Source organism: Microtus pennsylvanicus, chromosome 22 (genome assembly GCF_037038515.1).
Source record: "Microtus pennsylvanicus isolate mMicPen1 chromosome 22, mMicPen1.hap1, whole genome shotgun sequence".
Taxonomy (NCBI): Eukaryota; Metazoa; Chordata; class Mammalia; order Rodentia; family Cricetidae; genus Microtus; species Microtus pennsylvanicus.
The window spans coordinates 10,024,956-10,052,939 of NC_134600.1; the positions used below are offsets into that span (position 1 = coordinate 10,024,956).

A 27,984-nucleotide genomic window follows, 5' to 3' on the forward strand; every position below is an offset into this window, starting at 1 on the left:
CATTTGTCACTCGTGTTAATTTAATATAACACTGATTGGCCAGTAGCCCAGCAGGAAGTATACGCAGGGCAACCAGATGAGAAGAATTCTAGGAAGAGGGAAGGCAGGGAGAGGCAGTCAATAGCCAGACAGAGGAAGCAAGATGAAAATGCTGCACTGAGAAAAGGGACCAAGCCACGTGGCTAAATATAAACAAGAATTATGGGTTAGTTTAAGTTATAAGAAATAGTTAATAATAAGCCGGAGCTAAAAGGACAAATAGTTTGTAAATAATATAAGCTTCTATGTGTTTCTTTGGGACTGAATGGCTGTGGGACCAGGCAGGACAGAAACTTCTATCTACAGGGTTTCTCTGCAGCTTTGGAGCCTGTCCTGGAACTCTCTCTATAGACCAGGCTGGCCTCAAACTCACAGAGATTCACCTGCCTCTGCCTGTCAAGTGCTGGGACTAAAGGTGTGAGCCATTACTGTCTGGCTTCCATCCATAATTTCTTTTCAAATACCAAAGTCCTGCCTAATCTGTGGTATACAGATATGTAAAATAGGTATACAAATCCAATATTTAATAATTGAAATAATATCTTGTTATACATATAATTTTACCACTTATTAAAGATGAATACATATTTGCACACTGAGAAGATAGGTGAAGGTGCTGGTTTATTTTTACATAATTAAATCATGGAGGAACATTTGTTATTTTAGAACAGAACATCTTCAGCACTTTAAGGTTTGATCTGATTCTATAATAGTCAACGTTCATAACACATTTTGCATATGTATGCTGCATAAATACATTTAGGGCCTATGGTGATTTGAATTAGAATGGCCCACATAGACTCATTTTGGGGAGGAACAGGAGGTATGGCCTTGTTGGACGAGCTGTGTCTCTTGGGGTAAGCTTCAGGCCCAGTTTCTCTCCCTGCCTCTAGCTGCGGATCAGAATGTAGCTCTCAGCTACTTCTCCAGCACCATGCTCGCCTGCATGCCCCATGTTCCCTGTCATGATAACAGACTCACCTCTGAAACCGTAACTGAACTAAATGCTTTCTAAATTGGCTATGTCATGGTGTCTCTTCACAGCAACAGAAAAATAACTCAGACATAAGTTGGTGCCAGGGACTGGGTATTGCTATGACAGACCTGACCGTGCTGCTGCTTGGAGAAATGTGGAAAACATTTGGACCTCGGGTAGGAAAGCTGTTGAATGCTCAAAGTTTTATGTATTATGAAAGTATTAATGGGCCATCCCAGTATAATCTTGGAAGACAGTGGTGCTGAAAGCAATCTGGATTATAGAGGCCTAGCTCAAGAAGTTTCAGGAAAATATTAGTGCTATTATCCAGGCAAATGCAAACCTGCCCTCTCCCTTGGGGACCTGGCAGGGGCAGAGTGGCAAGTCCTGCACACCTCAGGCATTACCCTGGCCAGCCCAGGGCCTTCTGGCTGCTATGTCACTAGGTAGTCTGTACACAGGTGCAAAGGTCCCTTTAAGAAACAATCCACGCCTATTCCTGCTCTCTCTGCCATTTCTCTAAGGAGGCAGGTTTCTCTCTCTCCCCCCCCCCCGCTCCCTTCCCTAATAAACTTCATTCCCAAGATCCATGGTACCACCTTGAGCCACATATAATTACACTCTGCCCTGCTGGGTTTCCTTATTATACTATACACTCTCTCTGCATTTTACAGTGGTCCTGTATATTTAGTCTGTGATATTTTATGTTAGAAGTATATAATTTGATTTTGATTTTACTGGGAGTTACAGCTAAGAGATTGCCTTGAATGTCATAAGAAACGTTGGATTTTTAAGGTGCCGAGACTGTGAAAGACGATGTTGACTTCTGAAGTTGAAGTAAATGTATCTTGCATTATGACATGACTACAAGTCTCTGGGGACCTGTACTGGCTATTCTTGGTTGTCAACCTGACTGTATCTGGATGAACGATAATCCAGAAATGGAGGGCACACTTGTGATCTGGATCTTGAGGGAAGATCTTGAGGCGGGAAGACACACATTTAATCTTGGCCACACCTTCTGCTGGAAGCCTATACATACATACACACACACATACACACACATACATACATACATACATACATACATAGAGAGATTCATCACACATACATATAGAGTCATTCTATACATTCTAGAGAACCCTGACAAATGTGGCGGTCTGAATAGGAATGACCCTCATAGGCTCATATATTTGAATGCTTAGTCTCACTAGTAGGTGGGGCCTATTTGGAGAAGAACTAGGAAATGTTGCCTTGGAGGAGGTGTGTCTCAGAGAGTGGCCTCTCAGAGGGTGGCCTCTCTGCCTCCTGCTGGAGGATGAGGATGTAGGCTCCTGGCTACTGCTCCAGTGCTCTGCCTGCCTGCTGTGTGCTCTCAGCCGCTCTCTGAAACCAGAAACCCACACTCAATGCTTTCTCCTTTAAGTTCCCTTGTTTACGGAGTCACTTCACAGCCAGAGAAAGGTGTCTAAGAGAGGCTACTGCAGAGACTGTGAGGCAGGCTACGCGAATCCCAACCCAAAGTTCAAGTAGTGACTGTTTTATGAAAGTTCTGTCACTAACTAATATAACAAATTTAAAAACCTAACATCCTAACACAATACAATAATTTGGAATAAAAGAGACTTACATGCTGAGGAATGAGAACAGGAAAAGATCTAGTCTTTGCTTTCATAATTGAATGTGTATCTGTCTATAAGAACAGGAACCCTAGCATGTAAAGTAAGAATAATTCACCACATACAACAGTCTGAACTCACGGTGAGGTTAAGTTACAGGCAGGCCCCGGCAACATCACACTGCAGGCGTGTACGGTGTGTTCAGAGGCGGGGTTTAAGTCATACAAATAACCAAGGACACACGTTAAAAGAAAACAGACATTTGGCTGAGTGTTTGGGTGACGACCCCTATCTGGCTTAAGTTTTTCCTGTGATTTCCTTTAGCATTACTATAATCTTGGTTTAAATTACAATCTACTCTTTAAACTGTATTCCAAACGCCCAACACCTGGGAATGAAAGTCCAGCAACAATCTCTCGGGAAAGCCTGTCGGGTCCATTAGCTGTAAAGGCATGGCACTCACCAGTTTCACGTCGATGCTGGTGGCTCCAGCATCCAAGGAGTTTTCGATGAGTTCTTTCACAACGCTGACCACTGACGTGATTACCTGGGAACTGGACAGGAGGCGAACTGTCGCCGCAGGCAACTGCTTCATCCTCGCGCTCAGCAGAGTAGCTAGAACAGAATCACAAGGTGTAAAGAGGAATTGTAAACATTTCTGACTTGTATAGGCCAGATGATAACAACAGGCGATACCTTTGGAGCGTACCTGTGCTGAGGAATTATGTATGCAAGGCTTGACGCTAAGCTCACACAGTGTGAGACAATAAACTTCCTACTAATATCCTTAGAAGCGGGTAACACTGCCATCTCCATTTTGTAAGATTACTGAGGTATGCAGGAGGAACTAAGTTCATTCAGTTATCAAGACACAGGGTCAAGACTTTGATACAAGAAGTCCTAAAATATATGTAATTAGTTACCTCTCACAGCTACACAACAACTCAAACAGCTCTAAAAATACCCACAAGACTTTCAGGTAAGACGGTAGACTGGAAGCTCCCTCCGTGCCAGTGAAGCAGAAGCACCGGAGAAAGAAGAGAAAGGAGCAGGCATGGAAGGAGTTGGAGAGAGAAGAGGAAAGGAGGAAGTGGTGAGAACAAGATGACAAAGTGATAAAACAATAAAAATAAAAAAGATATTTAAGTGATTAAAGATTTAAGTGATTAAGGCAAGACAGACTTTATCAGCAAAGAGAGAAAGAGAAAAGCTTTGGGAGGTCACACAGTTAATGTCAGAGCAGCGTACTGAGGGCAGAGGAGAAGATGGGCACAGCTGAGAGGTAAGGCCAGCCAAGAGGCAGTAGTCACACAGTGCTGCTCACGGCAGGGAGCGGAAGGTAGCAGGCTCACCCAAGACCCTCCACGATACCCCGAAGGTATTCAAAACCAAAAGGTGCACAAATCATAACACAGAAACATACTAGAAATAAAAGCAACAGTACTCCTCCAAAGGACCACACTGAAAGGGCGGGGGTTTGAGGTTCACAGGGGACCCTGAGGCAGGCTGTCCTTTTGAGCAAGAGATTTATTCACAGAATTAACACCATGGAAAGACAGCGTGGCAGGTGCCTACTAGAGTTCAGACCCACAAGGCATATGGAGCACTTTCTTTATAGCGCTGCTTAGACAAATCATTGAAATTTAAAAATCAATGAAGAAACTTGATAGTTAAACTATACCTCACATCTAATGGTTCACCACTGCACACAAATATTCTATCCAACAGACACAGAGAACACACTCTCACCAGCCTGTGGAAGCTCTGCTAAAACAGACAGCACTGTCAGCCACAAACTGAAAATTAAAGGGCCAAATAATTTGCTGTCTTATCAGACAACAATGCAATCAACAGCAACTAGGACTAAAAAAGTTGGACAGTACTTGGAAACTGAATGGTACATTCTAGAACGACCAGAAAGCAGAGAGGAATTTTTTTTTTTTTAAATTTTCTACAATCAAATGAAACAAGTCACAGAACAATTTTTGGAGGCTGGAGAGATAGCTCAGTGCTTGAGAGCACTGGCTGCTCTTCCAGAGGACCTGGGTTCAATTCCCAGGACCCACATGGCAGCTCACAGCTGTCTGTAACTCCAGTTCCAGGGGATGTGACATCCTCACACAGACATACATGCAGACAAAACACTAACGCTAATGCACATAAAATAAAAGTAAATAAATTTAAAAAGCTTCTCAGTTTAAAAAAATAAATAAGTAAATAAATAAAACAATTTTCAAAAGGAAGTTTAGAGCTTTGACAGCTTACATGAAAACAGGAGAAAGATTTTCAGTACTAGCAAAGGATGCGCCTCAACTGAAAACAAAGCAAACCCAAGGAATTAGAGAGCAAATAAGGACCAGGGCAGCAGCTAATAAAAGGCTGAAAAAGTCAATGCGCAAAGTCAGAGTTGTTAATCTAAAAAAATAAACAAGATTGACAAAGCCCTAGCCAAACTAAAACAAAGAGAAGATTCTAATCTATGAAGTTAGAAAGTCCAGAGGATCATTCGGGTAGACTGTGAAAACTGAGTGTGGTGGTGTGAGTAAGAATGTCCCCCACCGGGTGGGAGCTGGCGCACACCTTTAATCCCAGCACTCGGGAGGCAGAGGAAGGTGGATCTCTGAGCTTGAGGCCAGCCTGGTCTACAGAGTTAGTTTCAGGACAATTAGGGTTACACAGAGAAACCCCGTCTCCAAAAAGAAAATAAACTGAATGTCCTCAGAGTTGCAAGCATTTGAACACTTGTTCCCCAGCTGGTGATGGCCTTTGTGGTTGCCTTTTAAAGCGCTGTTCCCCTGAGTTTGGGCACCAAGAGGCTGGCACCAGCCCACTCTTGATGGCAGGAGTCATCAATAAAAAGGACTAACTACCTCACATGGGTCGTCTCGCCACCACACGGGTGCTGGAACCTGAACCCGGATCCTCTGCAAGAGCAGCAAGTGCTGTTAACCTCTGAGCTGCAGCTCCGGCCTGGGGAAGGGAAAGAAGGGACACGGAAGAGGTGAACACACTGTCATGAGAGCGGGAGGGCGGTCCGGAGACAGAAGATGAGTCACAGCTGGGACTAGCGAGGAGGAAGAACTAAAACAATGTAGCACCTGTCTGGCAAAAATGACACAGTAAATCCACTATTTTCAGGCAAACTTAACAAATAAACAAGACAGAAGATCTACAAATAGGAGAAAACTGATATTTTTCTATTTCTCGGTCCACGGGTTTCAGTATAACCAATGTGGACAATTCTGGTTTCCTTCCTACTGAATTCCAACCACCTGCAGGAGTCACCAGCTCGAATCAAAGCATTCCCTCCACTTAGCCACAGTCAAGCCGGTGTGGAGGAGCTCCATTTCTCATCCATTCTTCTGTCTTCACACTCAGCACCCCCCTCACGAACTCAGCACCCAGACCCTGTTCTGAGCTCTTCAAACGCGAAATGCGTGTGAAAAGGAGGCAGTGTACACATTCATGATTTTATCATCCTTTAAGATGTGTAAAATAAATGTAAACATTCTCAAGTTCAGAGCTGCTGATGTTGACCTTCCCTTAAAGGACAGAAAACCAGAAATAACTAGGAAGGTTGGTACGTAGGATTTTCTGACAGTGAATCACTAGGGGGCCTAGCTTGCCCAGAGGCCTTCAAGTCCTCAACCCCAGGCTGATCCACTTCCCACTGCAGTCACTTCAGGGCACTCTGTTTATTCAGATTCCTTTGTGTCTTTACAGCTTCCACTGCCTCAACTCTGCAAATGCGGACCATTGATCTTGGAAGATTTTTTTTTTTTTAGGTAATAAGGAGGGATAAAAACAGAATGGCTGAGTGAATTACTTCTCAAAAGTTAGGCAGAAATTTTTACCGCAAATGTATTTCCTTAAATATCCTGGTCCAAACATCAGATCACTGAGTCACACAGGGCAGTGGAACCACGGGGACAGGTGAATTTTAAAGACCTCTTTAAAGAAATCACCACTTGGCTGTCAATAGTTGAAGAATGCTAAGCACTGCTACAATAAACGCAGCATGTCATATGCCTGGCTGGCCATGACCACATGATGCCCGCACCTTAGGGTGTGGATCTCGCAGCTTCCGCGGTGCCTCCTTAGTCATGCAAAGGCTGTGATGCTCCAGAATGCCTTTCTAGACCCCCGGGCTCTTTTGAATTGGCTGTCAAGACCTTGAGCAGCTTTTAATACAAATTAGTCAGGCCTGAGACATGCTGAATTACTTCTGCATCACTAGGCCTAAAACAGGTCTCTAAGCATGTTGGAAAGAACCTTTGTGCAGGCTACAGGTCCTTCATAAGATGAACCAACATGCAGACAAAACTCTCTGTTCAAAACAGAAACAAGAGCAACAACAACAACAAAAAATCCCCAAAATTTAAAATGAAAATTCTATCACTTAAAAGACACACTGGAAGGCTTCTGCTGTTGCAGGTATGTAGCCCCGGCAGCTTGGAATTCATGGAACAGACCAGGCTAGCCTCTAACATGCAGAGATTCTTATTTATTTATTTATTTTGTATACAATATTCTGTCTACATGTTTGTCTGCAGGCCAGAAGAGGGCACCAGACCTCATTACAGATGGTTGTGAGCCACCATGTGGTTGCTGGGAATTGAACTCAGGACCTTTGGAAGAGCAGACAACGCTCTTAACCTCTGAGCCATCTCTCCAGCCCCCCCCCCAGAGAGTCTCTTATTTGTACCTTCCAAGTGTTAGAATTACAAGCGTACATACGACAAGGAGGGAGCTTTATATCTGCCTTCATTTATGCCTAGCTTCAGAAAATATTTTGGGACAATAACGGTTACCTTGACAACATGTAATTCGTCTAGAAAGTAAAGTTTTGGTTTTTTTCTGAGGGTTGGGGGAGAATTGTTTAAAAAAAAAAAAAAACCTCTAAGTAACTCCACACAACTAAGTACATGTTCACTTGATGAACTAAACCTATAGAAGTTAATTTTAAACAAAACGATAACACAAAGCACGAAGCCCAAAGGTCAGCTAAGGGTTCTCTCTCAGGCCGTGTGAACCCAGCTGTCATGTAAAGAGCTACAGTAACTGCGCAGCAAGGAGGAGGGGCAGGCACTGTAACAAGGACACAAGGATTTTAGCCGTGAACTAGGAAGAGGCTAACTTCCTGGGTTCTTACAAGTCACAAGTATTTTTTGCTATTACATAAAGAAGGCAAAGCTGATAGGCACAGTAGAGAAACAGACCAAATCCCAAAACTCAGGTCTTAGTATCTTTACTACTGAAGCAAACTTAAATTCCTCTGCAAAAAAAGTTTTCACCTATAAAAATGGAGACACTGACTCAGTGGTTTGCTGCAAGGATCAATGGATGAAGCAGCTATAAAAACAGGCACGGGAGAGGACAGACGAGGATGGGGGCGCCATAGTGAAATCAATTACTTTGTGTGTTCGCAGAGATGAAAACCAGGAGGCGTAGCGGGACATACACAGCTATCTACAGTCCTAAGCTTGGAAGGCCGAGGAAGATGAAATCTGGGCTTAACGGCAAGATCCCGTTGCAGGGAGTCAAACGCCATATAAATGGTAAAGGCCGAAAATGCAATTATTCTTCTGTGGTTGCGGAGAATGAACCCAGGGCTTTACACACGCCCTTTTTCTTTCTAAGACAAGGTCTCATGAAGTTGCCACGGCTAGTCTTGAACTCACTCTAGTGCGGGCAGGACCTGAATTTGCCTTTCTCCTATCTCCACCTCCCAAGGAGTGGGACTCCTAAGCCTTGCCATCAGGACAGACTGAAAACGTACCATGTTCCGGAGTGGGATCATAATGTAGAAGCAGAGTGGGAATTCTTTTCTACTACTAACAATAATTTTATTGAGTTTCGGGGTAAAGGGAAGTAGGTACCTATATCTATCTCTCAACAATTGTTTGGAAGTCTCCAAAACTTTCTCGTTTTGAGAGAATATTAAACCTCTATTATCATAACATTCACACAAATTAATGCTACCGATCACAGATAGAAAGTGTCTTCTGTCTCCAGCCTTACACACTAGACAGTATGACAGCCAACAGCCCCATGGAGAGCTATGAGCACTTGAAATGGCTATTAGACAATACTGTCCCTTCAAGTGTTCAGAACCTCTCTTATTCTCTACAATGTTACAAAATGATATTTTTTTTTCCAAATCCCTACTTTTACCCCAGCTCTTCTAATACAAGTTTACAGAGATCGTGACAAGTCACAGAACCTGGCCGCCATCCCATTGTGTCTTAGCGGTTCCACACAGTGAATATCTCCTGCCTTGTCCGCTCTGCAGCATCAGGTCACACCTGTGTCCTGTCCACTCCTGTGTCCTCTGGAAATGAGTAACACAAGTAGGGCCCTCTGGGACACAATAGATCATGAGGATGAAGGCCTCAGGATGGCAACACGGGTGCTCATTGAGGAGCCCTCAAAGCTGCTTGGCTCCTCTGCACCCAGTGACACAGACAGGAGGTGCCCTCTGTGATTCTCGGAATCCAGTCCCTCAGCAGCTACAGCATCTGCCTGGATCTCAGACCTGCCAGCCTCCAGAGCGGTGAGAAGCTCCCGTCGCTGCGTCCCTTCCCGGTGTGCGGTCCTGTGTTCTGACAGACACCACCAACACCCTTTCGCCTCCCTTTGTCTGTCCAGCCATCTGTCCAGCCTCCCTACAAGCCCACTGGCCTGGAAAGCAAACACTAGCCAAGTACCTTCCCCGAGCCCTCTCACTGCAATCATTCACTCCTTGGCTGTGTGGCTAAGCTTAAGGAAGTCCTGGAGCTAGACTGTTACAAACTCCTATAGCCAAATCATTTCTAAAGCGTTGTCAAGCAGCTTAAAGCTACAGCCACCTTTGTAGAACTCTCGTCTGTTCAGTAAGGATCTCTGAAGGAATACATCCTTTCCTTGGGACCTATGCTGCTTTTTCTTTGTGTCGGTATTTAGGGTGAAACGCGGGTCTTTCATAAGACAGTCAAGCGCTGAGACGCCATTGCTGTATCCCCAGTGGGTAGCCAGACTTGTTTACTTCCCAGCTACGTCTCTCTGTCTGTCTCTGATAACTCTGACCTTCTTCCCAGGAATGTGAGCATTCCCCAGCATTTCTCCCCTGTTCTTAGATAACTCAATACCCCAACCTAAATCTGTACGGTCACGTGGTCTCACTCTTCCCAAGAAGACATTTCTAACAGTAATCGTCACTGCCGCCTCAGGTAAGAGTCTGTAAAACAGATGGTACTTCTCACTGTGTCTCCCTCAGGCTTGCCGCTTAGCTTCGCTGTGGGGTCTCTCCTGCTGGTCCCCAAGGTCCGTCAGGAACCTCCATTTTCCTTTGTTAGAATAATCTATCTGTACCCCACTACCCAGCTTCCTCTTAATCACTTCCAATGTCAGCCACAGTCAATCCACTGGAATGACCCCCATCTCTCCCACACTCTTTAAGCACTCGGCTTGCATCACGCAGAAGACACTTGTCAAAACCTTATCCTAAATTACCTAACCTTTTGACTGTAAGGAATCACACAGTATGTATCTCCGAATGCAAAAAAAAGGGAAGAAAAAAGAGAGAGAGAGAAATTACAGTACTTTAAGGCTGGTAACCAGTCCATGGTTAATGCAGGGACACTAAGAATAATTTTACTACTAAGTGCTTGCCCTCCTAACAAGTTTAGTGTCTCAACTCCCTCCAACTGTATGTTTAATATTACACTCCTAGACTCCACGCCATCTCCCAGCCCAGTCCAGTGTACTCCTGGTACCCACAGTATCCCCCAGCCCAGTGTATCTCCTGGTACCCACATCATCCCCCCCCCCCAGTCCAGTCCAATGTACCTCCTGGCCTCCACATCATGATGTATCTATAAAAAGAAAGAGACTCGGGAACTTGTGGAGAAAACAACACATCTGAAGCACAATCCAACTGCTCCACAGACCCCAAACAAATTCTAGACACTACACATACGTGCAAAGCCTTCTGCCAACTTTAAAAGCTTTCCCAGGGTTATTTCTGAAATAAAGTATCGCAAACTTTTATAAATACAAATCATCAAGGCGAAGAAAATGTCATTTCAAAGATGATTCGGAACGAAACTGGATTGATTGATCACGTCTTTTCTTCTCCTTCCTCAATGAGATGAACTTCTGGTATCCATATTTCTTCAGGGTGGCACTACACGTGACTTTTCATCAGGGATAAACACACACATCGATAGACTTTGAGACAAGGCCCAGCATTACAAGCCGCTACACTCTCTAACAAGACCAACTTCTTAGTCTTGCACTCCAGAAGTCTGAGTACTGAGCTCCCACAACTGCCTTGCAGCCCCGAGGGCTTGACACACACGCGCGCGCCTGGCCCGCCCCTGGCCCCGGGAGGCGGCTCCAGCCCCCACGAGCATCACCGGGCGTGCCCGACCGCCGTGACACTACCTTCCAGCTCGCGCGAGGTGAGGCACTCACCACCCTCCGCGACGTGCAGCCAGCAGGCAGACGCCGAGCCGCGGGGTCCACTCTGAGAGACGTCCCCGCCACCATCCGCAGCGCGCGTGCGCGTGCGTGCGCTCGGCGGGACGGGCGCCCGCGCGCCTCTCGGCCCCGCCCACCGCGGGGCGTAGGGATTGGCGCGTCGGGCAGCCAATCGGCTGCGGGTGGGCGCGGCTTGGCAGGCTTCCGGAAGCGGCGCGAAGTATGATCTAACTCACTCCATCCTAAACACAGCTTCTCTCCTGAGTGCATTTATCCCCAAACGCCCCAACTGCGTGGTGATCGGATGATCTGGAATTAGTTAAGTGTTGAAATGTTTCTGCAACTGAACGAAACTCGTAGAGCGGCTGTGTTTCCAGTAAGGGAGGCGTAGTTAGTGAGCCGGCCGCACTGCTTCTGTGATGATGTGAAATGAGAGGTATTTACAACACAGGGCCAAGTACTGGTCCTTCATAGGCTGGCCGTCTTGAAGCGCAGAACTCCGGTATGGGATGCCTCCGTCTAATGTGCTTGATCTTTCTCTGAGAGGCTCGACAGGCAGGCTGGACAGCTTAGAAGTTGATGGCAGTGAGGGTACAGTAACTCAGCCCAAGGAAATGAGGTATTGGTAAGAAACTAGGGCCAGCTTACAGCATTGTGTGAGGGAAGGAGAATGCCAATCATTCATTCATAGTCAGATATATATATATAGATAGATAGATAGATAGATAGATATAGATATAGATATCCAATACTCTAAAAAAATTGAACCCTTTGTAAATTTAATATTCTCTGGGATTCACTTTGTCATGTAACTTACGTGCCTTTAAATCTATTCAGAATCAATGCCTCTCCCATTTCCTTCTGTGATTCCCGCATTCCAATGAGAATATTTTCACTTTTAATTGATGCTTTAGTAATTCCTTCTCTTGTTACCTTCTGACTTTAATTACAGTATGCCTAGAAATACTCTTATAAATTAGGATACAATTAGTTTAGACACCGTGGGATTATAAACCTTATTTACTGGGTAATCTGTTTCTACAAATGACTTCCTAACCTAGATTCTTAATCTTTTAATAGATGATAGAAGTAATAAATCATAAGTGTGATCTTGTCAACTACAGCTATGGAGAAGCAACTCATTGGCCAAATTCTGGGTAAGTCTTCTTGGTCAGATCTCATATCATAGAACCTACTAATTAAGAGCATCAGCAGTTTAAGTAAGGGAATTGCAATTACAGTAAACTATACCTATGACGGACAAGTAATTGTGTTTTGTAAGTCAGACTCTCGCTCCCATGTCACGTCTTTAATGCCAGGTCCAATCACTGCCCCTTGCCAAACCATTCCTAGCATGGGTAGCTAGGGTTGCTCCTCTGTATGGTGCTTCTGACACTCCCAACCTGCCTAACTCTCTGGCATTGGTCCATGCTTCCACATTTTCCTTTCCAGCCACTTTGGATTTATTGGGCCATCCATCACCAAAATAGCTCATTCACAGATGTTCTGGGACTTGTCAGGGGTGCTTACCTGGCAGGGGCCCGGATGTGCACAGACCTTGCTGTTCCTTAACCACCAAGCTTGCTGTTGTTACACATACTGGCTCCAGTTGCTAAGCTTCCCTGTCTCCTCCGTCCATGCTACTTTCTCTCCTGCACCCTCTTCTTTCTTGTAATGATGTGACAAAACTTTTCCTCGGGAGATGAAATACATACATCTACTCACCTGGTAGGAATCCCACAACAGACCGAAGTACGGACACCACCAAAGTCCAGCCTGGTGACCAGTGAGTTTTATTGGAATGACTTAGAGGACTATGGGTGATATTTCCCTAAAATAGGGTGAGGATGTACCTGATCCTTTCTCTCGCGGTGGCACCAACACTAACCGAAGGCAGGGCCGTTTCTTAAAATGTACCGCAGTGCAATCAGAACTAAATTCGGACTCCTCTTCACCTCAGCGTGACCCTGTAGAAGTCTCGATGCTCGCACACCTTGGAGGAACGCCAGAGGGCAAGCTGGAAGTCTCGGGAAGTCCTTAAGCATTTCTTTACTAATGCGCTCTGGAGCCCCAGGAAGCACAGCCGCCCCGAGAGCCGCGGCGCCGCCCCCTGGCGTCACTTCCCGGGGCCGGAGCTCCCGGCTCCCGCTGCAGTTTCCGACAGGTGGATGGTGCTGCCCGAACCCGGCCTCTCAGACTTTTAAAAGCACGTCCAGCTCCCCGCCGACTGGGACTCCGTCGCTTCCGAGCCAGCTGTGGTACCCAAACTGAGGAAATCCAGTTCGTCTGCGGGTAGTTCGCTGCATGCAGGTCCCTGCAGGTCCGCTTTCCCAGCTGAGGTGTTCACATTTTGTTTCTAATCCCAGTCTTGCTCGACCCGCACGTTTTGCAGTGTCGAAATGCTAGGGGGTGTTTATATTTGGTGGTGATGGATTGCTATCTCTGGGGGGTGGCGGGGTGGGGAGAAGGATTTAAAAGCTTGGGGTGATAAACCTGTTATAAAAAAAATGGAGATGTGATTCCAAACATTGCATTAAAAAGTGTCTGCAGTTGTTTTAGCCGAGATGCATTTCTTTTAGAATGAGCTTTATGGGAGGACCTGTTTCCAAACTACAAGATTAAATTTTCAGTGGTGGGCGTATATTTTAATAAATGGAACCATGTGCTGTACACTGCTTTGAAGAGGAGGCTCAGGACATGGGGTGTGTGGGGGTATCTGTTCTATTTCCCATTAATTTTTAAATTTTAACTTAGTTTTAAAAGGACTATCCACACAACCACTGTGCAATAACATAAGCTGTTGTATAAAGTTCAAGTTGAGCACCCTTTACCTAAAATGCCTGAACCAAAAAGTGTTCAAATTTCAATAATTTTTTTTTAAATTTAGGGATGTGTCATGTACATGACATATCTCAGGATGAGACTCAAGACTAAATGTGAATTCATGTTTTATTTGCATCCTATAAATATGGCCAAGGCAATTTTATATAGTAGTTCTAGTGTTCCTTATATTTCCACTAGCAAGTCAGGTGGGGAGAGTGGTTTAGATTTTAACTTTAGGGGATGCTCAACTTGGAATATTAATGATTTTGTATGTTTCTCACTTTTGTAAGACCTAATTTTATGTTTAGTGATTTATAGAACCTTTGTAAGATTTTGACAGCTTTTCCTAACGCTCATATAATTTTGTAAGACTACATACTTTAAAAATGAGTATTCATTATTTTGTTTAAGCAGATGAATTAATTGCAAATGATAGTTCCAAATCATATTTCTGTAATTCTTTTCCAGGAATTATCTGTAGAGTAGTAAGTATGCTAATATTCAGGAAGACAGCAGGAGTTTTTGCCAAACTACCAAAGAGGAATGTGTATGGGTTTTTGAGAAGTCTTCATGTTTCTCCTGGAGTACTTTCTCCTCCTAAGCTGGTCCTGGGGATCGAAACCAGCTGTGACGACACAGCCGCTGCCGTGGTGGATGAAACTGGACGCGTGTGGGGAGAAGCCATGCATTCCCAGACCGAAGTGCATTTGAAGTAAGTAGCGACCATTTTGGTCATTCCTGGTTTTCTGGTATTTTTGTTTTGTTTTTTGAAAAAGAAAAACGAAACCATCCCTTTGTCTTTATCATGTGTAAAAGTCAAATTTTGATAGTTGAATTCCTATTCTATTGTGTAAAAACCGCTGAGTGCCACTATATAGAGCCACACCTTGTGATACAGGCCTTTAATACCAGCGCTTCCGTGGCAGAGGAAGGTGGATGTGAGTTCCAGGCTAGCTAGTGCCGCTTAGTTGTCTCTAAACAAACAAACAAAAAACCGGCTGTGTTGGGGTCGGGGTGGGTATTCCAGGTTCTTGGTGTCTTTTTCAAAGGGATCACACAGATTCACGCAAGACTCAAAATGACAGTTGTGAATGGTTGTAAATGTAACCACTGTACAGATGGGCAACTGGCCACATGATTAAGAGGCCCTGATTCTTACTCAGGACTACTTTCCTGGCGTTCAAAGGAGGGTTTGGTTACTCGGGGACAGAATTCGGGTGCTTCTTTATTTTGTTTGACAGATTAGATCATATACTCATTTTCTTCTCTTGTGTATGTCGGCTTCCATAGGCTGCTGTTTTGATCACGTGCGTGCCCAGTTATTCATAGGCATAAGACAATACATAGAAGATTCTCTCTAAACGGTTAATAGAGGGCACAGTTTTGCACATGCATCCAAATTAGTTAGGCCGGTCAGCCTTTCTTTTCTTCTTATTCTGGGATGTTGGGGGGATACATTTGAATAAAACCTGTCTAAATTTGATTGCTACAGGGCCAGAGGAATGTCTACCAGTGTTCAGAAACAGGAGTACAAATAGCCCCATGCAGGCTAGGGAGGGAGAGGTTGCTGAGCGCATTGTTTGGAGAGGGGTGTGTATGCCTAGTAGGTACAGGCAAAGTAACTAGGCTGCCAAGTGCACATTGCAAGGGAGGATGTGGGCATCATCCAAACCAGGTGGGGATCCCAAGGTACTACTAAACTGTCTGCTGTGCCTGCCTGCCTCGAGCTAAGTGTAGTTTCACGTTATAGTTTAGCACTGTGCATTGAGACAGCGCATATTTCCCGCTTCCTTGTCTATAAAATCATGATGGCGTTGTCTTCTATATGAATTCCTTTAGAACACTTGCTGCCATTTTTGGCGAGTAAAATCTAGCCATAGCGACACTCGCATTACTATCGAGACAGTGAACAGGTCTGCGAGATAATGGGGGGGGGGGGGGGGAATGGTGATAAAATCCCTGATTACAAGCATCCCCCTCTTCCAGACCTTCGCGGCCTCACCAGCTCACAGCCACGTCAGCCGTTCAGGGGTGCTAAACATAACCCTCAAGTACGGCTTGGGATACTTCTCTCCGTTCTCACTAACTTAGTTAATCCTCTATTGTCCCTCGCCTAGACTCCAGATTTCAATGGTTTCCTTCTTCATTAGTCATCTGAATTCTCTGTACAAGATAAAATGTCTAGAGAATGTTGTCATTAGTTAGTTGAGAATAAGGCCGTAGTTTTTCTCATTGTTTATCTTTATCGCTTAGCATAATTTCTAGAAAGTAAAATGCCAAGGAAGGCGTGAAACGGATATAAAACAAGAAAACGTGAGCGGGAGGAAAGGGACTGGAATTCAAACTCTCTCAAATCCCAGGCCAGGAAATATTTTCAGTTGGAAAGTAACAGTCAACGACAGATTGCTCTCTAGGGTCTTCTGGCATCACAATCTGCCACGGTCTCCAAGAGTCGGAAGACCCAGCTAGAAAAGTCGAGAGGCATTGATGTGCAGACAAGGTCAAAATGAATGTGTCAAGGTCAAAATGAATGTTGAAGGAACATTGGGGTGACATGTTAGTAAAGGTTCCGGCTGATCTGACCTCCACATGCACCAGGCCCCCCCATAAATAAGTAAACACGTCATCTAAAAAATGTAAAGTAAATTAAATGTTAGACGTTGTACAAATGAGCCTTGAGTGCTCTTGCTGCTAATAGAGAAATAAGTTAAATAAAGCATTTAAAATTTTGTTACGAAATGCACTTGTTGATTTCTGTACATCCTCATTCCCTGAAAAAAATGTGTGTAAAATACATATTTATACAAATTATATATAGATAATATATTAAATAGTCATTGAGTATTGTGAAGATTTTTATTTCTATGTATAGAAACCATCCCACATGGTCTTGCAATGTCAAGTATTTTAAAATGATGTTTTGAGACAGAGGTGGATTTTACAGACTTGGGGAACTGAATCCCAGCCTGTAAGCCAGTTAGAAGTTACTACATGTGTTGCTAGCCTCCTCCTGCCCGGTCGTTTTTCATCCCGGAGACTGAATGTGAGGTGCTTCCCCCTGGAGCTGCGTTCTTAACCTTCCCGGCTAACTCTTCCCTCCCTTCATGTTTGGAGTGATCATCCATTGTCCCTCATCAGCTGGAGCTCTCCACTGCTAACCCCAACACTAGATTTCCAGACTTTATTTTAGGATTGCAAGCTATCCCCTGTCCTCGTCCGACCTCCAGTGCAGTGTGTTTTAAAATAAACCTTCATAAACCTGTCTTCATATTTCTTACTGCTCATACTTGTTTCTCCCAGCCGTTCCTAGAAAATATGAGTCCTCTTGGATGCCTGGGCCCCTCCTGCTCTTTAATGCATTTTAATATAAGTTACTCTAGACAAATAACTCATGCTTTGATTTCTAAGATTCTCTCCTTGGAGATTAATCAGAGCTAAATACAGTTCTAGACTGCCCTTCCTCTGCTCATGACCTCTTTGGAATGCTTTATGAGGTGGTTCTGGTGACCTCACTTCATCAGAAATAAACCATAGCAGTCTTGAACACAGGATAAGAAGTCAGCAACAATATTGAACTCTTCCTAGTCCTGCATTATAAAGCTTACAGTGTTAGCATGCATACTAACGCACTGGTCTATTTGTATACAGTGTTAGCATACATACTGATCCAGTGGTTCATTTGCACAGTGTTAGCATACATACTAATCCAGAGGTTCATTTGCACAGTGTTAGCATACATACTAATCCAGAGGTTCATTTGCAGGAATGCCTTCAGACATAACTTATCTTCCTTCTTTCCTAGTTTTTGAAAGACTGTCTTCCTTCTTTTTCCTTCAGAACAGGCGGAATTGTTCCTCCAGTAGCTCAACAGCTTCACAGAGAAAATATTGAGCGAATAGTAGAAGAAGCCCTTTCTGCCAGCGGAGTCTCGCCACGTGACCTCTCAGCCATCGCAACCACCGTCAAACCAGGACTGGCTCTAAGCCTGGGCGTAGGCTTATCATTCAGCCTACAGCTAGTAAACCAGTTTAAAAAGCCCTTTATTCCTATCCACCACATGGAGGCTCATGCGCTTACCATCCGACTGACCAACCAAGTAGAATTTCCTTTTCTAGTTCTTTTGATTTCTGGAGGTCACTGCCTGTTGGCCTTAGTCCGCGGAGTTTCAGATTTCCTGCTTCTTGGGAAGTCTTTGGACATAGCGCCAGGTGACATGCTTGACAAGGTACTGTCTCAGAAGCCACTTTGTTGGCTCTTCCAGTTAAATAGCCGTATACAGACTAGTCATCTAGGTAGTTCTGAGCAATGCCCCTTACTGGAAAGGTTTTTAAAAACCACAGCAAAAGGCTGGATGGGTAGCAGGGTAACCCACAGATTCGATGCCCACTTGGACTATTTAATGAGTTTGAGGCGATCCTAGGCCGTGCGGCAAGGTCTTATCTCAAAGACACAAAAGCTGTGGCCTGGAATGGTGGTGCAGACCTTTAATCCCAGCACTTGGGAGGCAGAGATTTGTGGATCTCTGTGAGTTCAAGGCCAGCCTGATCTACTTGATGAGCTCCAGGACAGCCAAGAGTACGTAGAGAAAAAAAACCAAAAAAGTGAAGAGTTGTGGTAACTTTTTTTTTTCTCCTTTTAGATAGGGTTCCTAACCCATGTATGTAACCCATGCTGGAGTCAAAACTCGTGGTAATTCTCCTGTTTTCACCTTCCATGTGCTGGGATTACAGGTGTGAGTCACCGCTGTGTCCCTCTTAATTTGTCATTTTTAGCCATTATTATATGCCAATTTTATATCTATATGTAAAAACTCAAATCCTTTGTAGTTATTGTTACATATTTAGCCAAATATTCTTGTGAAAGTGTTTGGGAAGCTATAGCATTGTGGCATGCTGCCAAAAGATCGTGATATACAGATATTAGGAGCAGAGCAGAGCATTGTGGTACAAATGTTTAATTCCAGCCCTTGGAGGCAGAGGCAGGTGGATCACTGCGAGTTCAAGGTCTGCTTGGTCTACAGAGTGAGTTCCAGGCCAACTGGGGGCGATATAGTGAAATCCTGTGAGGGAAAAGCAAAGACTAACACGGAATTCAGAATCTACTGTGTAATTGCCAACATCACAGAGGAGTTTCTTTAGAAGTACGGAGCCTACTGCCCTCCACAAAACAGCCGAAATGATGGAGGGAAAGAACAGATTCTTATTTCCAATGTTAATCGTTAAATAACCATCCACATCAATTTTCCAACCCCAGCGGGAGAGAAAAACTAGGGAGGCAATGCTTAGATGGTCAGGTTGTTCAAGAAAAGCCTGGCCTGAAATTAGCCATAGTCTCTGTATTCATTCAGGATTTTAAGTAACCTTTGAATTCATTATCATTTTGTCTATGACTTCAAAATGTGCAGTCTATGACTCATTTAAAAATATACTTTTTAATGTCATTTATTACAGGCATTGACTCGCATATTTTAAACCATTTATCCCTGGATTAAAGCTAACTTGGTCATAGTGGATAATCTTTCTTTAATTAATTTATGATCAAAATATATTATCGCTTGTTTTTAATAGGTGGCAAGAAGACTTTCTTTAATCAATCGTCATGAATATTCTACGATGAGCGGTGGGAAGGCTATAGAACATTTGGCCAAAGAAGGAAATAGATTCCATTTTACCCTCAGTCCTCCCATGCAGAATGCTAAGAACTGCAATTTTTCTTTTACGGGACTTCAGCATGTTATCGATAAGCTAATCGAAAGGAAGGAGAAGGAAGAAGGCATTGAGAAGGGGCAAATCCTGTCTTCCGCCGCAGACATTGCTGCTGCGGTGCAGCACGTGACCGCAAGCCACCTTGCCACGAGAACGCAGCGCGCTATTCTGTTTTGCAAGCAGAGAGGGTTGTTACCGCCAGCGAACGCAGTATTAGTAAGCTTCGCCCGCTCACCCGCTAGCAGGCAGCGGTTCACTTCCCAGCGTGTCGCTTTGGATTTAGGGCCTTGTGTCTCCTGCTGGACAGTGTAGAACAATACAGAAGAAAAGCCATGTGTAGCCATCGTGAAGGTAGATGTAACATCGCCTGTGTAGAAAAACAAAATCCCAGGCTACATTTTCTCTTTGAATTTGAAGAGGATTTGCCATAATGAAACCAGAGTAGCCACTGTGGTTCCTATTTTTAGAAAACTAGGCTGCTGTCCTCCGTCTTTTAGTGAAATCCCTTTACACGTGCTCATACGACTTGGTAATCTTCCTATTTAACAGGTCTTAAATTTTTGAAAATGGAGATGTCTAAATTCAGCAGTTGGCAAGACGGGATATTAAAAACGGATACTAGAGATAATGGTTTTGTGAGAGCTGGGTAGGTAGCTCAGTGACGAAAACCAAAAGTGCAGATGCTAAAATATTGATGTATTGTGATTGCAAATGTGGCCGAGACACTTTCTGATACTAAGGAAATATTTAAAGTGCTAGCAGTGAATACGTGCTGGCTAAAAACTGTGATTAGTATCTCCAGATTTTTCTTATGCAAATACTCATTACTTAGCCCCAAATAGTTTCTTGTTGGACAAAGCTGGTTTTCCCCCCATGTATAGTGACAGCTTGCTTCCTCTCTGTATGTGATAGCATTTGATGCTCGTCGTCCCTATTCTTTCAGGTTGTGTCTGGAGGTGTTGCAAGTAACTCGTATATCCGAAAAGCGCTGGAAATTGTAGCAAATGCAACGCAATGCACTTCGCTGTGCCCTCCGCCAAGACTGTGCACAGATAATGGCGTTATGATTGCGTGGTAAGCCACAAGATGGGATTTCTTTGCAATCATGTATTTAACCATTAACGTCTCACCATACTAAATTGTCTGTCCTTCGACCTTGAGGCTGTTGGTTTTTGTTTCGGTGTCATTTTTGTCTTTGTTTTATTACTGTTTTTCAGGAATGGGATTGAAAGATTGCGTGCCGGCTTGGGCATTTTACATGATGTAGAAAACTTCCGGTATGAACCAAAGTAAGTAGACCATTTATCCTGTTTACACAAATTACCTTATAAAAGAGAAAGAAAGCCTGGAGCATGTTTTTTTCACACAGGAAGTTTTTGTTGATATTCTGGTTGGTAGTTTAAGGGAAATTACTGGTTTTCATTGATAGAGTTGAGAAATAGGTGATATGAAATATTTCTGCTACAGAATCAAATTATACAATTTTTTCCAAGCCATATATGAGCCATGGCCTATTTCTATAGGCAATGAATAATGTTGATGTGTTGTTTATTTTGTACAGAAAAGTACACATTTTAGGACTGGAGAGATGGGTTGGTAGTTAAGATTGGTCACTGCTCGAGGACCTAGGGTCTGTTTCTAGTACCCACATGCAGCTCATAGCTGCCCTTCCTCCAGTATGAGGGGATCCAACACCCTGACCTCCATGGCTCGTGAATGCAGATGGTTTACATGCATGCACTCGGGCACACACATACACATATTTTTAATGACAGGACGGAACCCCTCTTCATGAGCTGTTCTTTTGTGATGTGTAGTGCTATCTAAGGGCGGTTAGTGGATTAGCAAACTTAAGGGAGCCACGAAGATAACATGCAGGTATGTTGTAACTGTGCTCCTCCAGGAATCGATGGGAGTAAGCCCGGAGGCAGCTGTTCACTGTGAGCCTATGTTCTTTCTCAAACCGTGGTTCCAAGAGCAGTTTTTTAATTTGCTGTCAAGTTCTGTTCAGGTTAGGGAATAATTTAGGACAATTATGTTTCCTAATCTGACACAATTAAATGTGGACGTTATTTCTTCTGCTACTTTGAGCTTCTCGGCTCCAGAGAGTTGTACTGGTTGTGCGGACTGTTGATGCTGGCTGTGGATGGCCAGTGTTTAGGGGAGTGTCTGAAAGTTTAGCCAGTATCAGATGATACTGGCTGCTCACTTGTGCCCCCTTGTGGCAGTGTCGAGGCTGGAGCGGATGGCTTTATCCTGCTGGGGTCAGGGCTTACCTTGAGCTGTGTCATCGAAAAGGGGGAATTTGAGGTTTCCCTTTGTTTACAGAGAAAGAATAGATAAGGTGGGTGAGTGGGGAAGAGCTTTCTGTCTGGAAGAGCAAGGACAGACCAACTGTGGACTCTGAGAAGTCGTGGAAACCATGGGAACAGCAAACATATGAACAATGTAGGCTTGGCTTATGTGTTAAAATGCGCTTTTCATCTTGACCTCTGTGAAAGACTACAGACTATGGCATCTTTTGTTGTGTTTTATGGTTCACTTTAAGGGTTATTTTTCCATTTGCTTTTTTCTTATCTGATAGTTTGTAGAATTCAAGTTTCTGCATGTGTTTAAACAGACACCCTGCCATTGAGCCACTGACCTATATATCCCCAGCCTTCGTTGTGTTTTAAACTTACTAGTTTACAGCACTTTGGAGCAGGAGAAGTTGTAAATACACCTCACAATTCGGGTTTCTTATGAATGAGGTAGTGTCGTGCGTCGTCCTGGTTTGTGTAAGGATCATCATCACCTATGCCAACTCCCCCTTACTTCCACCATTGTCCAGACTCCAAGCTGAAAATGTGCAGAAGTTGTGGTAGGTGGTGAAGTAAGTATAACGAAATGTGGCCTCTGGTTTCCATGCAGATGTCCTCTTGGAGTAGACATATCCCAAGAAGTCGCAGAAGCTGCCATAAAAGTCCCACAATTAAAAATGGCAATTTGATTTGTGATTTTTAAAGGTCTTTACAGGTAACGTTTCAAACAATAAAATTAAGTTTTATCTTTTTGGTATCAAATTATATAAATATATTTATTAAGCGTCAAGGGTTTTAGTAGGCATGTGTGTATGTATGTATAGCCGTGAAGGGACACGTGATAGTGTGTATGACAGCAAGAAGTCGTTCACAACTCAGGTATTAGACCAGGAATGCTGTTGACCTCCCTTGAGACCAGGCTTCTCACTGTCTACAAGCTTCAACAGATATTTCAATATATATATATATATATATATATATATATATATATATATATATATCTTTGGGGCTGGAGAGGTGGCTCAGAGGTTAAGAGCACTGACTGCTCTTCCAGAGGTCCTGAGTTCAATTCCCAGCAACCTTATGGGGGCTCACAATCATCCGTAATGAGATTTTGTGCCCTCTTCTGGCCTGCGGGCAGACATGCAAGCAGAACACTATATACATAATAAGTAAATAAATAAGTAAAATCTTTAAAAAATATATCTTTGGGAGAAATACAGTGGTTCTTTTGATTCCTGGTCCCATAGAGTGGACTAACTTCTTCAATGAGAGCAGTTGAAAAAAATCAAACCAGGTGTCAGGCCCCTGAGTTATGACAAAACCTGACAACAGAATATGGATTACCATTTGAACAAGTCATTAGGTGTCATGCTTAGAAGAAGACTAAGTGCTTTTAATTCTTGCCTAATTGAGCCACATACTTTCACACCCATGATTTTTTAAATTGTGTTTACTAGGATGGAAATAAACGAGATGAGAAAGGCTTGTTTTGGATAATTTTCTCTGAAACTTAGCATTGCAGATAGTGTAAATTTATCAATTTTTTTTGTGTGTCCAAAGTAGCTATCTACTGTTTGGGGCTGTAAGCACATTCCTCCTGGGGCTGCAGATTGACTCAGTGGTTAAGAATACTTCCTGTTCTTGCGGCTCATGAGTGTCCATACCTCCAGTTCCAATGGATCCAGCATCCTTTTCCCACCTCCTAGGGTACCAAACATGCATGTGAAACACAAACCTAAATGCAAGCAAAACACTCGTACACATAAAATTTTTAAAAATGATAATAAATCTTAATTTTTTTAAAGGGCCAATGTTACTATGTCCATTGATTTGGCCACTAACTGTTTATATTTTGCCCTCTATACTGGACCAAGTTGTTAATTTTGTCAACTTTCTAATCTTTGGTGACATGTTTTATTGAAAAGGTAAAGATAAAAATTTAGCATAGAAAACCCTTTTTGTCAGGTAACTCACTTTATAACATCCCAACAGAAGAATTACAGGCATGTACAACCATTCTTAACTAAAATGAAAACGTAATTTATCTTAGTCCTAGTTTAAGGTAGCATCTCAGAAAGTTCCAGAAGTAATTCTTTTATTTAATTAATGATCACCTGTTTTCTCCTAGAAATGAAGCATCTGGAAATAGCCATTACTTAAAATAGCTTCGTATTCTTTTTTGTTAGATTGCTGTTAAACATAGGATTGATAAAAAAGTAACAAGTAAAAGCACCAACTAGTTCAGGAATTCACATTTTATATTTGGATTTGTGGTTTGTATATGTGATTATGAATTAACAAACTTTCTGTGACTACTACTATAAGTTCATATAAACTATCGAGGAAAATTTACCAAAATTTATATTATGAATATATTTATAATCTATGTTTTGAACATGTTAAAAGTCGTTCCAGGTGTTATAATCATGCCTGTATGTTAAATTACTTTATAATACAAATAAGGGGAAAATATAGCTAATAGAAATTAATGAACCCTGGATAGCAGCCATGTCTTTTAATTCTTTGAGTACTTGCTACGAGGAAAGGAAAGGAAGGAAGAGAAAGGAGGTTGGAATTAGGGAGCAACACTGAACTCTTCATTAACACATGCCAAATTTACCTTACAGTGAAACTAAGGGCTGGGTGGGTCACTGAAACCAACGTCTCTCTCACTAGGACTCACCGTAGCTCACACTGGTCTTGAACTCTTAGCAAACCTCCTGTATGAACATACCAAGTCCTTGATTACAGGTATGTTCCAGCATACATGGTAAAGCTCAGGATGTCCATAAGGGAAGATAATAGAATGATGAAAATTAATCATGAAGAGTTAAGGGTATCCTCTCCTGTAAGGTTCAAGGAACTCTGCCATAGAGGAGACAGAAAGACTGTAAGAGCCAGAGGGGATGGATGGCTCCAAGGAAACAGTAGTCTCCAGACACAACAGGACTTATGTACATATAAACTCAAATGTGGCAGCATGCACAGAGCCTCCACAGGTTCAAGCCAGATAGGGTCCCAATGCTGAGAGAAAAAGTGTGATGTGGGATTCTCCTTTGTATGCTGTGAATGTGTTTTGCTACTATTGGTTAATAAAGAATCTGCTTTGGGCCTATAGCAGGGTAGAATAAAGCCAGGCGGCAAATTTGAACGGAGATATAGAAAGTAGGCAGAGTCAAAGAGACACCATGTAGCTGCTGAAGGAGACAGATGCCGGAACTTTACCTAGTAAGCCACAGCCTTGTAATATAGGTGGGTTAACTTAAGATGTAAGAGTTAGTTTATAAAAAGCCTGAGCTAATAGGCCAAGCAGTGTTATAATATAGTTTCTGTGTGATTATTTTCAGATCTGGGTGACAGAAAACAAACCAACAGTTGCTACCTACAGTTGGCGCCCAACATGGGGCACAAACCCACGGTCCTGGGTAGGGAAATGAGTGAGTAGTCTCTCTTTACAGAAGTGGACATGAATCAAGTTCCCTAACCAACAAATTGTCTCCAACTGATAATCCACTTGCAAAGGAAAGATGATTTTTCTCCAGTGGCTATATTAACCACACTTGGGGATAGGCTCTATGCCCAGCAGTAGATGACCAACACAAAGTGAACTCAATGGCATTTTTGTAGACTTTTTGTCTCATAATGCTTTGTTTGGGCATTTTTGTTTGTTTTACTGGTCTTTTGCCTTTATAATGTGGTTCCAATTTTGTGTTTGTATGGGGTTTGTGTGTGTGTGTGTGTCTTTTATGTTTTTTTTTTAAATTCTAGTTTATTTGGAGGGCTTGTCATTTGCTTATTTGTTCTCAAAAGAGAAAAAGGGTGTGGAGGTGACTAGGCAGGGAAGATCTGAGAGGAGTGTGGAGAGGAGAAACCACTAGACTATTTTATTAAAATTTATTTCAACAAAATATATTTTTTTAAAGTTGGCAGTGATTCTTCAGGAGAAATACTGTTGTCAGGATAATCTGGCTAGTTTCTCAGAAAGTGTCTGTGATTGTATACAAAATATCTTGAGCCCACCTGAAGCTACCTCAAGGCTTGGATGTTCATGATCAGAGGCTTAATAATAAACTTTAATAAACTTCAAGAGTTACCCTTAATGACACTGAGAAAATGAGGGTGTCTTATTATTTGATTCACTTCTTAGCTTAATGGGGGGTTTTGCTTTGTTTTGTTTGTTTTTTTTTGTTTTTGAAGACAGGATTTCTTTGTGTGGCTTTGACTGACCTGGAACTCACCCTGTTTTGTTTTTGGTATTTTCAAGACAGGACAAATGGAGATCCCAAGCTAAAGCTAGCAATAAAAGCTCTTTGCTTTTGCATGCAAACTGGGACTCCTGGTGGTCTCTGGGCGTGGGGGGGGGGCGGGGGGCTCATGATGCAGGTATAACAATAAACAAATATATTATCTGCTCATGACAGTTGATAAATCTTACAGGTGTGAGTGGAGACATCATCTACAGAAATTCTACTTTTTTGAAGCAATAACTAATCTGATGTTAAATTCTATGTGAAACACTGAAAAGAAGATCTGTTCAGTAAACATAAAGCCCTTCCATTCGAACAACACAGACTTCGTCCCCTGAAAGACCACTCAAGAATCATTTCATGTTCAAATGCTTTTTTTTTTTTAATTACTAGCCTTCTGTGGACTCTGGATTGGCTTTCTGCTCTTGGTGCTTAAGCTTGTTCAAACACACTATTCTTGGTCTTGATACATTTATGATATCGGATGAAACGCCAGATGAAAAAGAGAAAATATTGTGGTAAACATTGGTGTTCTTGGGCATCCTGAAGAGCCCTATGAAGTTAGTTACGGGAGGAATTAAAGTCAGAGAATCCTTTGGTTGGATTTTCGGTCTTGCTTTCCTTCGGTGTTCCTTCCCTGGAAGTAAGAGGCCACAGGTCAACGGCTCTGAAGTCCAGGGCCCCAACTATAGTATGATTACTTACGATTTTCTTTGCCTAACTAAAATGGATACCAGCTCTCTGCAGATACTCCTGAAGAAATGCTCCTTTTTCTCCTTTTAGAGAAATTTTATTTTGTGTGTACGTGCACATGTGTGCACACCCATGTGAATGCATGCACTGTGTGGGTGCCCACTGAGGCTGGAAGAGCGTGCCCCACTTCTCAGAACTGGACTCACAGGTGGATGCTGGGAACCCAACTCAGGCCTTCTAGGAGGGCTGTGTTTGCTCTTAACCACCGGGCCGTCCTCTAAGCCCTGCATGCCTCTGTTTGTCTCCTGCTCTCTTTCTGAACTGGTGAGATCATAAATGTACCCACCACATAGGGTACTCTGGCGTTGGCCCTTTCTAAGGTTGGCAGATTTAATCTGTGCATGAAAGTGATTCATGTTTATTCCTCGTTGCAGACCTGATAAGGCCTTGGCTAGGGGGCTCGGCTGTTGATTACATGCAGCTCCGTTGCAGAGCCCATGCTGCGTCCCCAGCATGCATACAAGGCCATGCACAACCTCCTGTAACCCCATCTCCACTGGCTTGGAGCTCCTTCCCGCCACATAGGTTCTGAGGAACAAACTCAGGTCTTTAGGCTTGTGGCCAGGTGCTCTTACCCACTGCTCCGTCCTGCCAGAGAATTCTTTAGCATTTGATAGTAAGGAAGACTTTAAATGATTCATGCAGACTTATAAAGGAAAGGTGTCTTCTGTGTGTGGAATTACAGACCAGATGCTTTCTGGAGGGTTGTCTCCACATTTTTAACTTTAAAAGATAGGATTGCTGCTTGGTAGGTTATCTTGACACACACCTAGCCATAACTGAAAAAAATGCTTCTATAACACTGGCCCGTAGGCAAACCTGTGGGCATTTTCTTCATTTATGATTGATGTGGGAGGGTCCTGCTCATTGTGGCTGGGGCTATCCCATGGCTAAGTGCTCCTGGGTGTGTAAGAAAGGAAACTTGAGTAAGGCAGAAATTGGCTCTTGTCCATGGCTTCTGCACCAGTTCCTGCCTTGAGTTCCTGCCCTCATTTCCCTGGATGACTTGGCTGGGAGATGTAAGGTGAAATAAATCCTCATTCTGAGTTGCCTTTGGTC

At 43.2% G+C, this 27,984-nt stretch overlaps 3 protein-coding genes across 16 annotated transcripts in view; 1 reads left to right on the top strand and 2 right to left on the bottom strand.

The window, feature by feature from the left end:
• Pms1 (PMS1 homolog 1, mismatch repair system component) overlaps nt 1–13,202 on the bottom strand; it is a 90,362-nt gene extending 77,160 nt beyond the window's left edge. For 2 of the 11 annotated variants that reach the window (XR_012908876.1, XM_075956556.1), the window contains exons 1-3: nt 11,089–11,177; nt 5,505–5,604; nt 3,098–3,249 (exon numbers count right to left, since the gene is read on the bottom strand). Coding sequence is in view for 8 of the 11 variants with exons in the window: in XM_075956556.1 (XP_075812671.1) it covers nt 3,098–3,229 (132 nt within the window). In the remaining 3 variants the exon portion in view is untranslated. Of the gene's footprint in view, nt 1–3,097; nt 3,250–3,343; nt 3,513–5,504; nt 5,605–11,058; nt 11,178–12,624; nt 12,643–12,947 lie in introns of those variants that run through there. The other 9 variants (XR_012908877.1, XM_075956560.1, XR_012908875.1 and 6 more) reach the window with 8 other exon arrangements.
• On the top strand, nt 13,069–27,974 carry Osgepl1 (O-sialoglycoprotein endopeptidase like 1). Of its 4 annotated transcripts, XR_012908878.1 has the most exons (9): nt 13,073–13,433; nt 14,386–14,629; nt 17,755–18,142; nt 19,485–19,838; nt 20,566–20,696; nt 20,840–20,911; nt 22,533–22,637; nt 25,273–25,362; nt 26,363–27,974. XR_012908878.1 is itself a non-coding variant. In XM_075956566.1 (8 exons), exons 2-7 carry the CDS (start codon nt 14,409–14,411, stop codon nt 22,609–22,611), a joined length of 1,245 nt encoding a protein of 414 aa, XP_075812681.1. In that variant the 5' UTR covers nt 13,075–13,433; nt 14,386–14,408; the 3' UTR covers nt 22,612–22,637; nt 25,273–27,955. The 4 variants fall into 4 exon arrangements, 3 of the variants coding, with proteins under 3 accessions (XP_075812682.1, XP_075812681.1, XP_075812680.1); XM_075956566.1 differs by having other exon boundaries at nt 13,075–13,433; nt 25,273–27,955; XM_075956565.1 differs by having other exon boundaries at nt 13,076–13,414; nt 25,273–27,955.
• Ankar (ankyrin and armadillo repeat containing) overlaps nt 26,562–27,984 on the bottom strand; it is a 52,290-nt gene continuing 50,867 nt past the window's right edge. Inside the window, exon 22 of the mRNA XM_075956555.1 lies at nt 26,562–26,809. Within this exon, the coding sequence (XP_075812670.1) occupies nt 26,562–26,809 (248 nt within the window). The remainder of the gene's footprint in view (nt 26,810–27,984) is intronic.

Bases quoted from the DNA above. Each gene is read 5' to 3' on its own strand.
- Osgepl1 (XM_075956565.1), top strand. The intron at 14,630-17,754 runs GTAAGTAGCGAC...TTTTTCCTTCAG, and splicing joins CAGACCGAAGTGCATTTGAA to AACAGGCGGAATTGTTCCTC. The intron at 20,912-22,532 runs GTAAGTAGACCA...GTTTCCATGCAG, and splicing joins AACTTCCGGTATGAACCAAA to ATGTCCTCTTGGAGTAGACA.